The sequence below is a fragment of the Mustelus asterias genome, chromosome 3 (assembly GCF_964213995.1).
Source record: "Mustelus asterias chromosome 3, sMusAst1.hap1.1, whole genome shotgun sequence".
Lineage (NCBI taxonomy): Eukaryota > Metazoa > Chordata > Chondrichthyes > Carcharhiniformes > Triakidae > Mustelus > Mustelus asterias.
Window position 1 is genome coordinate 14,017,605 of NC_135803.1, and position 13,366 is coordinate 14,030,970.

The following is a 13,366-nucleotide window of genomic DNA, read 5'->3' on the forward strand; positions in this document are numbered from 1 at the left end:
GGAGACAAAAGGCGGGTAACTATAGGCCGGTCAGCTTAACGTCTGTAGTAGGGAAAATGCTGGAATCCATTATTAAAGAGGAGATAGCAGGGCATCTGGATAGAAATGGTTCGATCAATCAGACGCAGCATGGATTCATGAGGGGAAAGTCGTGCTTGACGAACATGTTGGATTTTTATGAAGATGTGACTAGGGCGGTTGATGGAGGAGAACCGGTGGATGCGGTGTTTTTGGATTTCCAAAAGGCGTTTGATAAGGTGCCCCATAAAAGGCTACTGAAGAAGATTAGGGCACACGGAGTTGGGGGTAGTGTGTTAAAGTGGATTGGGGACTGGCTATCCGACAGGAAGCAAAGAGTCGGAATAAATGGGTGTTTTTCCGGTTGGAGGAAGGTAACTAGTGGCGTGCCGCAGGGATCGGTACTCGGGCCGCAACTATTTACCATTTATATAGATGATCTGGAGGAGGGGACGGAGTGTAGGGTAACGAAGTTTGCAGACGACACAAAGATAAGTGGAAAAGTGAATCGTGTGGAGGACGGAGAAGATCTGCAGAGAGATTTGGACAGGCTGAGTGAGTGGGCGAGGATATGGCAAATGGAGTATAACGTTGATAAATGCGAGGTTATACACTTTGGAGGAAATAATAACAAATGGGATTACTATCTCAATGGAAACAAATTAAAACATGCTACCGTGCAAAGGGACCTGGGGGTCCTTGTGCATGAGAGGCAAAAGCCCAGTCTGCAGGTACAACAGGTGATCAAGAAGGCAAATGGGATGTTGGCCTATATTGCGAAGGGGATAGAATATAAAAGCAGGGATGTCTTGATGCACCTGTACAGGGCATTGGTGAGGCCGCAGCTGGAATACTGTGTGCAGTATTGGTCCCCTTATATGAGGAAGGATATATTGGCATTGGAGGGAGTGCAGAGAAGGTTCACCAGGTTGATACCGGAGATGAGGGGTTTGGATTATGAGGAGAGGCTGAGGAGATTGGGTTTGTACTCGTTGGAGTTTAGAAGGATGAGGGGGGATCTTATGGAGACTTATAAGATAATGCGGGGGCTGGATAGGGTGGAGGCGGAGAGATTCTTTCCACTTAGTAAGGAAGTTAAAACTAGAGGACACAGCCTCAAAATAAAGGGGGGTCGGTTTAAGACAGAGTTGAGGAGGAACTTCTTCTCCCAGAGGGTGGTGAATCTCTGGAATTCTCTGCCCACTGAGGTGGTGGAGGCTACCTCGCTGAATATGTTTAAAGCGCGGATGGATGGATTCCTGATCGGTAAGGGAATTAAGGGTTATGGGGATCAGGCGGGTAAGTGGTACTGATCCACGTCAGATCAGCCATGATCTTATTGAATGGCGGGGCAGGCTCGAGGGGCTAGATGGCCTACTCCTGCTCCTATTTCTTATGTTCTTAAGAGAGAGACAGGGATTGAGAGAGAGTCAGGGATTGAGAGAGAGACAGGGATTGAGAGAGAGACAGGGGTTGAGAGAGAGACAGGGATTGAGAGAGAGACAGGGAATGAGAGAGAGACAGGGATTGAGAGAGAGAGACAGGGATTGAGAGAGAGAGAGAGATAGGGTTTAAGAGAGAGACAGGGATTGAGAGAGAGACAGGGATTAAGAGAGAGACAGGGATTGAGAGAGAGACAGGGATTAAGAGAGAGAGAGATAGGGTTTAAGAGAGAGACAGGGATTGAGAGAGAAACAGGGATTGAGAGAAGGAGACAGGGTTTAAGAGAGAGACAGGGATTGAGAGAGAGACAGATTGAGAGAGAGACAGGGATTGAGAGAGAGACAGGGATTGAGAGAGACACAGGGATTGAGAGACAGGGATTGAGAGAGACACAGGGATTGAGAGAGACACAGGGAGTGAGAGAGAGAGACAGGGAGTGAGAGCGAGACAGGGAGTGAGAGTGAGACAGGGAGTGAGAGAGACAGGGGGAATAGCAAAGTAAATATGTGGGGTTAAGGGGATAGGGGCTGATGTTGGTGCAGGCTCGATGTGCTGAATGGCCTCCTTCTGCACGGTAGGGTTTCCATGGTTTACAACACTCTGATTTCACACAGCCACTGTATTTGCAACAGTTGTTTAATTGTGTTTAAACATTTTGTTTAATTTATGACCAGCAGGACACTCACATCTGAAACTGCCCACTCATCAGCAATTTTGTTGAAAGCGGCATCACAGGTAGACAGGGTGGTGAAGAAGGCGTTTAGCACACAGGCCTTCATCAGTCAGGGCATTGAGTACAGGAGTTGGGACATTACGTTACAGTTGTATAAGTGAGGCCGCAATTGGAGTATTGTGTACAGTTTTGGTCACCCTGTTATGGGAAACTCATTGATAAACTGGAAAGAGTGCAGAGAAAATATCTGAGGATGTTGCCAGGGCTACTGGGCCTGAATTATAGGGAGTGGTTGGCCAGGCTAGGACTTTATTCCTTGGAATGTAGGAGATTGAGGGGTGACCTTATTGAGGTGTATAAAATCATGAGGGGCAGAGATAGGATGAACGCACATAGTCTATTTCCCAGGGAAGGGGAATTGAAAACTAGAGGACATAAGTTTAAGGTGAGAGGGGATTTGAGGGGCAGCTTCTTCATGCAGAGGATGGAATGAGCTGCCAGGGAAAGTGGTTGAGGCAGGTACAATAGCAACATTTAAAAAGCATTTGGATAAGTACATGGATGGGAAAGGATGAGAGGGATATGGGCCAAACACGTTCAATTGGTACTAGCTGGGAGGGCACCATGGTCGGCATGGACCGGATGGGCCGAAGGATGTGTTTCCTGAGCTGTATTACTCTACGGATCTAATAACAACTCACATTTACAGAAATGCACTGCACAGAGCAGACCATCCTAAGGTGCTTATCATCAGCATCATCAATAAAAACGTTTCTCGCACTGAGGCACAGTGTGCGCCATCTGGGATGACCAAAAGCCTTGTGAAAGATGTAGGTTTTAAAGAGCATCATAAATGACAAGAGGAAGGTTTAGGGAAGGATTCCAGAGTGTAAAGTACTCGCAGCTGAAAGCACCACTGCCAACGGTGAAACATTTGACATGACGGAAGCGTAAGAAGCCAGAAATGGAGGGGCGCAGGGATACTGGAGGCTTGCCGGGATGGAGGAGGTGACTGAGATACATTGGAGTCCGTGCCTCTGCATTTACCTGGTGGAAGTGGCTGGTTTTGAAAGTAGAATCCTGTCTGTTGTGGCTGGCCCATGAGATTGTAGCCCCATGAAGGTGCGGCCTGGGGATGGTGCATCATCTGAGAAGACATTGGCGTGTAATTTGGAGGCACTCTGTAAGCACTGTTTTGTTGATAGTCCTGTAACACAGAGTGTCTGAGTTAATGAGAATAGTTACTGACCACAAGATAACAGAGTGCACTGATATTGCGACGCATTGTACCATTGATGCACCTCAATGAGCACCCGGAAACAAGGCTTTAGAACTGAAGGCTTTAATACATTAACAATGAAACTACTAACACAAATTCACCCGTTCAGACTGAAGGGGTCCTGCCGGAGCAGGGGGTCTTATACCCTGCCACCGGAGGCGGGACCCCACTGGAGTGTGCCATGATAACACTTAGGACAGGTAAACACCCTATCCCAACAACATAGTACAACCCCCATAACAACAACACCCTAGCCCAACAGTAACACAATAACAACCCCAGTGGTGAACCAACGATGGTTCACCACATTCACCCCTCCTTTAGGAACCAAAGGTGGCGGGGTGGATGAAAACAGACAATGACAAAAAAAATAACAGGATTCACAAGTCCAGACGGTCTGGAGGACCACACCGACGCTGCGATCTTCTCAACACCGGTTGCGAAACCGGAGCAGGTGCTTGCGGTGGCTCTCTCAAAACAACATCTGGCTGTCCCCTCAAAGACTCCCGGGCCGGCCGGCCCTGATGAGGCGATGGTGTAGGGGATCCTGGAACGTTTGGTGGTGGTGGTGGTGGTGATGATGGTGGCGCCGATCTCCGAGTCTCAGGCAAGCTGTACATGGGAGTAAAAGTGTTATGCACTGGTCCCGGTGCTGACCGCGCCACGTCTGGGGAAGTAATGAGGAGTAGTGGATCTGTGACTGGGGGAATAGGAGCGACAGGAGTTGCTACGTCCCCTGCGGGCGCCAGGTCTCTAATGGAGACAGTGTCCTCTCGCCCGTCAGGATATGCCACATAGGCATACTGAGGGTTGGCGTGGAGGAGTTGGACCGGTTCGACCAAGGGGTCGGACTTGCGAGCCCTCACATGGCGCCGCAGAAGGACGGGTCCTGGGTACGTCAACCAGGCTGGCAATGAGGTCCCCGAGGACGACTTCCGAGGGAATGAGAACATCCTCTCGTGGGGAGTAGCATTGGTTGCCGTACACAGGAGGGAGCGGATAGAATGGAGCGCAGTTGGAAGGACCTCCTGCCACCGGGAGACTGGAAGGCCCTTGGATTTCAGTGCCAGTAGGACAGCCTTCCAGACTGTAGCATTCTCCCTTTCCACCTGTCCGTTACCCCTAGGGTTGTAGCTCGTGGTTCTACTAGAGGCAATCCCGAATGAGAGCAGGAATTGCCTCAAGTCGTTGCTCATGAACGACGAGCCCCTGTCGCTATGAATATAGCAGGGGTACCCGAACAGGGTAAAAAGCTCACTGAATGCCTTGATGACGGTGGCAGTCGACGTGTCCGCACAGGGGAAAACAAACGGAAACCGGGAAAATTCGTCTATTATGTTAAGAAAATAGACATTCCGATCCGTTGAGGGAAGGGGGCCCTTAAAATCTACACTCAGCCTCTCAAAAGGGCGAGTGGCCTTGACCAAATGTGCCCGGTCTGGTCGATAAAAGTGTGGTTTGCATTCTGCGCAAATCCGACAACTTCTAGTAACTGACCTGACCTCCTCCACCGAGTAGGGTAGGTTGCGGGCTTTTATGAAGTGGTAGAGTCTGGTGACTCCAGGATGACACAGATCATTGTGGAGAGCCTTCAAGCGGTCCTCCTGCATGATGGCGCATGTTCCGCGCGAGAGGGCATCCGAGGGCTCATTGAGCTTCCCTGGACAATACATAATATCGTAATTATAGGTGGAGAGCTCAATTCTCCACCGCAAGATCTTATCGTTCTTGATCTTGCCCCTCTGCGTGTTACTGAACATAAACGCCACGGATCGTTGATCCGTGATCAGGGTGAACCGCTTACCTGCCAGGTAATGGCGCCAGTGTCTGACTGCCTCCACAATGGCCTGAGCCTCCTTTTCCACCGCTGAGTGCCGAATCTCTGGGCCTTGAAGGGTGCGGGAAAAAAACGCGACGGGCCTGCCTGCCTGGTTTAGTGTGGCGGCTAGGGCGAAGTCCGATGCATCACTCTCCACCTGGAAAGGGATGGATTCATCCACCGCGTGCATCGTGGCTTTCGAGATGTCGCTTTTCAAAACCTTGAAGGCCAATTGGGCCTCCGGCGTAAGTGGGAAGGTCGTGGACTTAATGAGCGGACGAGCTTTGTCCGCGTAGTTGGGGACCCACTGTGCATAATACGAAAAGAACCCGAGGCATCTCCTCAGTGCTTTCGTGCTAGCGGGCAAGGGAAGTTCAGTGAGTGGGCGCATACGGTCTGGATCAGGGCCAATGACCCCGTTTTCCACCACGTATCCGAGGATGGCTAACCTATGCGTACGGAATACGCACTTCTCCCTGTTATAGGTCAGATTCAGGCGAGATGCAGTGCGTAGAAAGTGTTGGAGATTCGTGTCGTGGTCCTGCTGGTCATGGCCGCAGATGGTGACGTTATCCAGGTACGGGAAGGTAGCCCGCAACCCGTTCTGGTCCACCATTCGGTCCATAGCACGCTGGAAGACCGAGACCCCATTGGTGACACCAAATGGAACCCTGAGGAATTGGTATAGACGACCATCCGCCTCAAAAGCCGTATATTGTCGGTCCTCTGGGCGGATGGGGAGTTGATGGTAGGCGGACTTAAGGTCTATGGTAGAAAACACTCGGTACTGCGCAATCTGATTGACCATATCAGAAATGCGCGGGAGAGGATACGCATCCAGCTGCGTGTATCTATTAATGGTCTGACTATAGTCGATGACCATCCGAGGTTTGTTCCCGCTTTTGACTACCACGACCTGCGCTCTCCACGGACTAGCACTGGCCTGTATGATCCCTTCCTTGAGGAGCCGCTGAACCTCAGATCTAATAAAGATCCGGTCCTCAGCGCTGTAACGCCTACTTTTAGTAGCGATGGGCTTGCAGCCAGGTACCAGATTTTTAAAAAGGGATGGTGTCGTGATCTTCAGGGTGGATAGATTGCACGCGGGGCGCTTTGGGCAATTTGGAGGCTGCGGCTGGTTCCCTACTGCCAGTGAAGGGAGTGGCCCACCGTACTGTAGGATCACACTCCTCATGTGGGCCATAAAGTTTAGTCCGAGGAGAATTGGCGCGCAAAGGTGAGGTAGCACAAGGAGCCTGTATTGCTCGTAAACTGTGCCCTGTACCTCAAGAGTTACCATACATTGTCCTTGGATCGGTACAGACCGGGACTGTGATGCCATGGAAATTGTCTGTTTGGCAGGGAGAACCCGGAGTCCACACCTTTTAGCAGTTTCAGGGTGTATGAAACTTTCGGTGCTCCCACTGTCAAACAGACAATTCACAGTTCTGCCACTAACCTTTACCTCCATCATGGAATGTTCCAGTCTGTAATGCCTGGTCTGATCCAGAGAGATCGACGCCACCGTTGGCCCCTGGGCGTCACTGCATGCTGCCGATGTGGATGCTGAGGACCCCTGCTGGTCGCTGCTGCATGCTGCCGATGTGGATGCTGAGGACCCCTGCTGGTCGCTCCTAGTCGTCGTGGACCATGATGGCCGCCCCCATGAATCGCATGTGGCCGAGGGCTCCAAGCGCAGCGACTCCTGGTGGTCTTCCTCCTCCTCTGTCTGCCACGATGGCGCCGTCCTGAGATCGCACGTGGTCGGACCTCGTGGGTACTGCAGCGCCGAAAGAGATGGTCTCCGTTCTGGAGGGTTACAAGCTGCACTGCCGTTTTTAGGTTTGGACCTGCAGACTTTGCCGTAGTGGCCTTTTTTACCGCACTGGCTGCAGATTGCCGTTCTTGCCGGACACTGTTGCCGTGGATGCTTGGCCCCACCGCAAAAATAGCATCGCTGGCCACCTGGAGCTGCCGCCGTCGTCGAATCGATCTGGGAGCGCGGGTTCGCGGGGCGAGGAGGGAGCAGAGCTTGCTCCAACCACGTTGACTGCACGTGGTCCTCGGGGTGCAGCGCCAAGCTCTTCGACGCCGCCTCCAACCTCACGGCCATCCCCATTGCCTGGGTCAAGTTGAGTTTCCCCTTTTCTAATAATTTAAGTCTGATGTACGAGGACCCTACCCCTGCTACGAACGCGTCTCGGGCGAGGTCTTGCATGTACTGCTCGGCGGAGACATCCTTACAGTCACAACCCCTGGCAAGCTGCAGGAGTTCATTGGCGTAGTCTTCTATGGTCTCGCCCGACTGCCGACGTCGTGTAGCGAGGAGATAACGAGCGTGAATCTCGTTGGGTGGCGTAATGTACCTATTCTTTAGGAGCTCGACGGCACCCTGGTAAGTGGAAGCTGCACGAATGGCTAGGTAAATCGTGTAGCTTACCCTTGCGTGGAGGACCTGGAGTCTATCACTGTCTGTAGTGATAGCTACCGAGGCTGCCAGGTAGTCCTCGAAGCACTTCCACCAATGTTCGAACGTGTTAGCTGCACCGACCGCACGTGGGTCCAGTGTCAGACGATCCGGTTTTAGGATCTGTTCCATATTCTCAGTTAATGTATTAAATTGATGCACCTCAATGAGCACCCGGAAACAAGGCTTTAGAACTGAAGGCTTTAATACATTAACAATGAAACTACTAACACAAATTCACCCGTTCAGACTGAAGGGGTCCTGCCGGAGCAGGGGGTCTTATACCCTGCCACCGGAGGCGGGACCCCACTGGAGTGTGCCATGATAACACTTAGGACAGGTAAACACCCTATCCCAACAACATAGTACAACCCCCATAACAACAACACCCTAGCCCAACAGTAACACAATAACAACCCCAGTGGTGAACCAACGATGGTTCACCACAACCATAACATGTTTTATTTATTTATTTGTGGGACATGAGCGTCGCTGGCTGGCCAGCATTCATTGCCCATCCCTCGTTGTCTGAGGGGCCATTGAGAGTCAACCACATTGCTGTGACTCTGAAGTCACATGTAGGCCAGACCAGGTAGGGATAACAGATTTCCTCCCCTAAAGGACATTAGTGAATCAGATGGGTTTTTCTGACAATCAACAATGGTTCCATGGTCATCAGTAGACTCTTAATTCCAGATTTTTCTAAATTGAATTCAGATTCCACCATCTTCTGTGGTAGGATTTGAACCCGGGTCCCCCAGAACATTAGCTGAGTTTCTGGATGAATAGTCCAGCGATAATACTGCATCACCTTAACAATACCCAGCAAATTCCTGTTCTGATTATCAACGAGGCTAAACACTGGAATTTGGAACTTGGACAATTTGCCAAGTGTCTATAACTCAGAGCATGTAAGTATGCACTGTGATCTGGAACCGTGAATGCAGCAAATGTAGGCTCCAGCCCACCCATCATGTAGAAGACTTAAAGTAAAAAAGAAATCACTGGATAATGTCTGGTAGTATCTGTTATAGTCATACGGACTCAGAACGTTAGCTTTGTCTCCCTCTCCACAGATGCTGCCAGACCTGCTGAGTTTTTCCAGCATTTAGCATTTTTATTTCCAACTTCCAGCATCTGCAGTATTTTGCTTGTATATAAGTAGAAGACCGATAGCTAATGTGTGCCCTTCACGCCATATATATTAACGACTTGGATGAAGGAATAGAGGGTTGTTTGTAGATGGCACTAAGTTAAGAGGCACAGATAGCTGGGAGGATTAGGTAGATAAAGTAAATGGTCAGCACGGGGGCACAGTGGTTAGCACTGCTGCCTCACAGCGCCAGGGACTTGGGTTCGATTCCCAGCTTGGGTCGCTGTCTGTGTGGAGTTTGCACGTTCTCCCCGTGTCTGCGTGGGTTTCCTCCGGGTGCTCCAGTTTCTTCCCACAGTCCGGGAGACATGCTGGTTAGGGTGCATTGGCCGTGCTAAATTCTCCCTCAGTGAACCCGGACAGGTGCTGGGAGCGTGGCGACTGGGGGATTTTCACAGTAATTTCATTGCAGTGTTAATGTAAAGCCTACTTGTGACATTAATAAATAAACTTGAACTTAAATGGGAACAGACAGTTACAAAGGGCAGTGAGGGGGCAAAACTGGTAGATAAAAATAAGCTCAGTGTGGGAACGTGTGAAATCATGAACTGAGACAGAAAAAACTGAATATATTCTTAATGGGAGGAGACTACAAAATGTGCGGGAGCAAAAGAACTTGGGTGCCTATGTAATGGTATGTGAATCACTCGCCCACGGACACGCAACACAAAGCTTTGACAAAGGGTCATCTGGACTCGAAACGTCAGCTCTTTTCTCTCCTTACAGATGCTGCCAGATCTGCTGAGATTTTCCAGCATTTTCTCTTTTGGTTTCAGATTCCAGTAATTTGCTTTTAAAACAAATCTAAATGGTAAATGGAATGTTGGCCTTTACCTCGGGGGGTGGGGGTAGGGGGGGGGGGGGGGAGGCGCTAGAGTACAAGAAGGAAGAAATTTGCACTGAGCCTTGGCCAGGTCCCATCTGGAATTTTATGTATTTGGCCACTGCACCTTAGAAAGGATATACTTGTCTTGGAAAAGCTGCAGCACATGTACGCCCCGAAAATACTGAGGCTTCAAGGCTCAAGTTATAAAAACAGGTTACATAACCTTACCTTTCACTCCCCTGAATTTAGAAAACTGAAGGTGATTTTACTGAGGTGGTTACAGCGGGCAGACACAGAGAAACCTTTCCCCTCTGCTCGAGGAATTCAGAGCAGGAGAGGAGAGGATGATCTAAGAATTAAGAATTGGTCCATTCTGGAGTGAAATAAGAAGGCAGTTTTTCACACAGAAAATGAGTCGAAAACTGGAAAAAAAACTCGCCCCTCCAAAAGTACTGCAGATGTTGGGTCAAATTAAATTTTCAAGATGTGCAAAGGTACAGAGGAACAGTAGAAGGCCATTCAGCCACAGCGAACTCCACCATGATGTTGGGTCAATGGTTGATTTGTGTCTCAACTTGCCTTCATTCTGTAAGAAGTCTCACAACAACAGGTTAAAGTCCAACAGGTTTATTTAGCACGAGCTTTTGGGGTGCTGCCCCTTCATCAGGTGAGTTTTATAGCTTTCATCACTCACCTGATGAAGCGGCGGCGCTCCGAAAGCTCGTGCTACCAAATAAACCTTTTGGATTTTAACCTGGTGTTGTGAGACTACTTACTGTGTTTACCCCAGTCCAACGCCAGCAGCTCTACATCAGGTTTATATGGTAGCATGAGCTTTCGGAGCCTTCACTCACCTGATGAAGAGGCAGCGCTCCGAAAGCTCGTGCTACCAATAAACCTGTTGGAATTTAACCTGGTGTTGTGAGACCTCTTACTGTACCCACCCTGGTCCAACACCGGCATCTCCACATCATGCCTTGGTTGCGTAACCTTTGATTACCCTCACCTACAAGGTAAAGGGGATGCTGAGCTTTATCTCAATAGTATCACAAGTGCAGACCAGAAGGAATGAGTGTGGATTGTCCAAATGGTACAAAGTGATCCTTACCTCTGTTCTTGATGCTGAAGATTTGGGCTTCCTTTTCCTGCTCTTGGTTTTTTTCTCCTCCTCCTGCGTGCTTTTGTTCTGATCAGCAATTTCAATGGGCTTCTTCTCAGAATCCAGAGAGACGGGGGTGGGGGGCTCCTCTTCATCTTCTGGAGGGAGGGGCAAAGGCTCCAGGTAGTAGCTTCGTGGTTTTGGCTTGGGATGCGTGTGATACAAGAGGAGATGATGCTGATCTTCATACTTGATAACTTTCCGATCGACACGCACTGTACCAAACCAGGCCCAGGAAAGTGGAGCTGGATTCTTGTGCCCCTCAAATAAATCCCAGGGGTTGACTTTCTGTTTTGTAGATACCTGGAGACCCTAGAACACAGAACATGGTTTGCCATTTAGATTGCGACAGGAAGTAAGCGCAGTTAAAAGATAATACTTCTGCACAGTCAAAACATGCTCTGAAATATTAGGACATAGATTTGTGATCACAGTTACCATGTGGAAATCTATTCTACAGCCTCACTGAGTTCCACCTTGTGCCATCACAGACACACTATCCCAATTTCCCAACAATGATGAAGCCATTTACTTATAATACCTTAGCAGGTTTACACATTGAGCCATACAGGAAAATGTGAGGTTCAATCCAAGTCATTGGTAAGTTAGCAGATAAAAGTTTAAAGTTTATGTAGTCGTCGCAAGTAGCCTTACATTAACACTGCAACGAAGTTACTGTGAAAGTCCCCTAGTTGCCACACTCTGGCGCCTGTTCGGGTACACTGAGAGAGAATTTAGCATGGCCAATGCACCTAACCAGCATGTCTTTCAGACTGTGGGAGGAAACCAGAGCACCCGGAGGAAACCCACGCAGATATGGGGAGAACGTGCAGACTCCACACACACAGTGATCCAAGCCAGGAATTGAACCCAGGTCCCTGCTGCTGTGAGACAGCAGTGCTAACCACTGTGCCACCAGCATAGGTACGTACTGGGGTTGGTGGACACCAAGTCAATAGTTCTTTATGCTTTCCCTAGGTTCCCGCTCTCCCTGTGCCCCTCCCATAGATAGTCCCTGCTGTGAGGGGCAGGGAGATCCATTTCACTGATATCTGTAAGCAAATACTTGTTTCCTTAAAATATATATCTTATTTTAATGCAGCATTTCATTTTGTATGTAATATAAGCAATATTATAATTTAGAGGGTCTGTAATTACTACTCTATTTGGAAAGGGAGCCTTCAATCAAAAAGGTCCGAGAACCACTGCTTTAGAACATGCGAGACATAGCAGCATAATGTTGGGTCGCTCTCATGACTTCACTCACATCGCACAATACCTGCCTGTTTTTTGTCTATGGAGTCAAATCCTGCAATCTTGTTGCCTTTCGTGTCAATCAAAGAACCCATCGGCTCACAAGTGATGACATCGCAGGTTTGCTTTGGTAACGGCAGCAGCTGACGCACTTTGTCGATGCTCTCTGAGTGTTTATCACCAAGTTCTTTCTGACAGAAAGAGAAAAATAAACAAGATCATAGTCGATGCCATAATGTGTCGTACTCCCGGACATTCTCTCTTCCACCTTCTTCTGTAGGGGAAAAGATACAAAAGTCTGAGATCACGCACTAACAAACCCAAGAACAGCCTCTTCCCTGCTGTCATCAGACTTTTGAATGGGCCTACCATATATTAAGCTGATCTTTCTTAGTCTGAGGAAGGGCATTCTTGCTACTGAGGGAGTCCAGTGAAGGTTCACCAGACTCATTCCTGGAATGGCAGGACTGACATATGAAGAGAGATTGGATTGACTGGGCTTGTACTCACTGGAATTTAGAAGAATGAGAGAGGATCTCATAGAAACATATAAAAAACCCTGATGGGACTGGACAGGCTAGATGCGGGAAGAATGTTCCCGTTGTTGGGGAAGTCCAGAACAAGGGGTCACAGTCTAAGAGTAAGGGGCTAACCATTCAGGAAAGAGATGAGGAAGAACCTCTTCACTCAGAGAGTTATGAACCTGTGGAACTCTCTACCACAAATAACTGTTGGGGCCAGTTCATTAGATACGCTCAAAAGGGAGCTGGATGTGGCCCTTGTGGCTAAAGGGATTAAGGGGTATGGAGAGAACAAAGAACAGTACAGCACAGAAACAGGCCCTTCGGACCACCAAGCCTGTGCCAGTCACATTGGCCCATCTAGACCAACTGCCTCTATCCCTCTATTCCCCGCCTGTTCATGTGTCTATCCAGATAAATCTCAAATGTCACTAACGTGTCTGCCTCAACCACCTCATTTGTCAGTGCATTCCAGGCCCCACCACTTACTTACCCCGCACATCTCCTCCCATACCTTGAACTTGTGCCCCCTTGTAATTGTCATTTCTGCTCTGGGAAAAAGCTTCCAACTGTTCACTTTATCTCTGCTCCTCATAATTTTATACGCTTCTACCCGGTCACCCCTCAGCTTCCATCTTTCCAGGGAGAACAACCCCAGTTTATTCAATCTCCCCTCATAGCGAATACCCTCATACCAGGCAACATCCTTGCAAATTTTTTTTGTACTCCCTCCAAAGCCTCCATGTCCTTCTGG

General features: G+C 49.1%; 1 protein-coding gene across 1 annotated transcript in view; it reads right to left on the reverse strand.

The window, feature by feature from the left end:
- Positions 1–13,366, reverse strand: part of LOC144487108 (mediator of RNA polymerase II transcription subunit 12-like protein) — a 596,823-nt gene that overhangs the window by 58,419 nt on the left and 525,038 nt on the right. Inside the window, 3 exon segments of the mRNA XM_078205170.1 lie at positions 3,182–3,341; positions 10,787–11,149; positions 12,121–12,282. Coding sequence (XP_078061296.1) covers positions 3,182–3,341; positions 10,787–11,149; positions 12,121–12,282 — 685 coding nt within the window.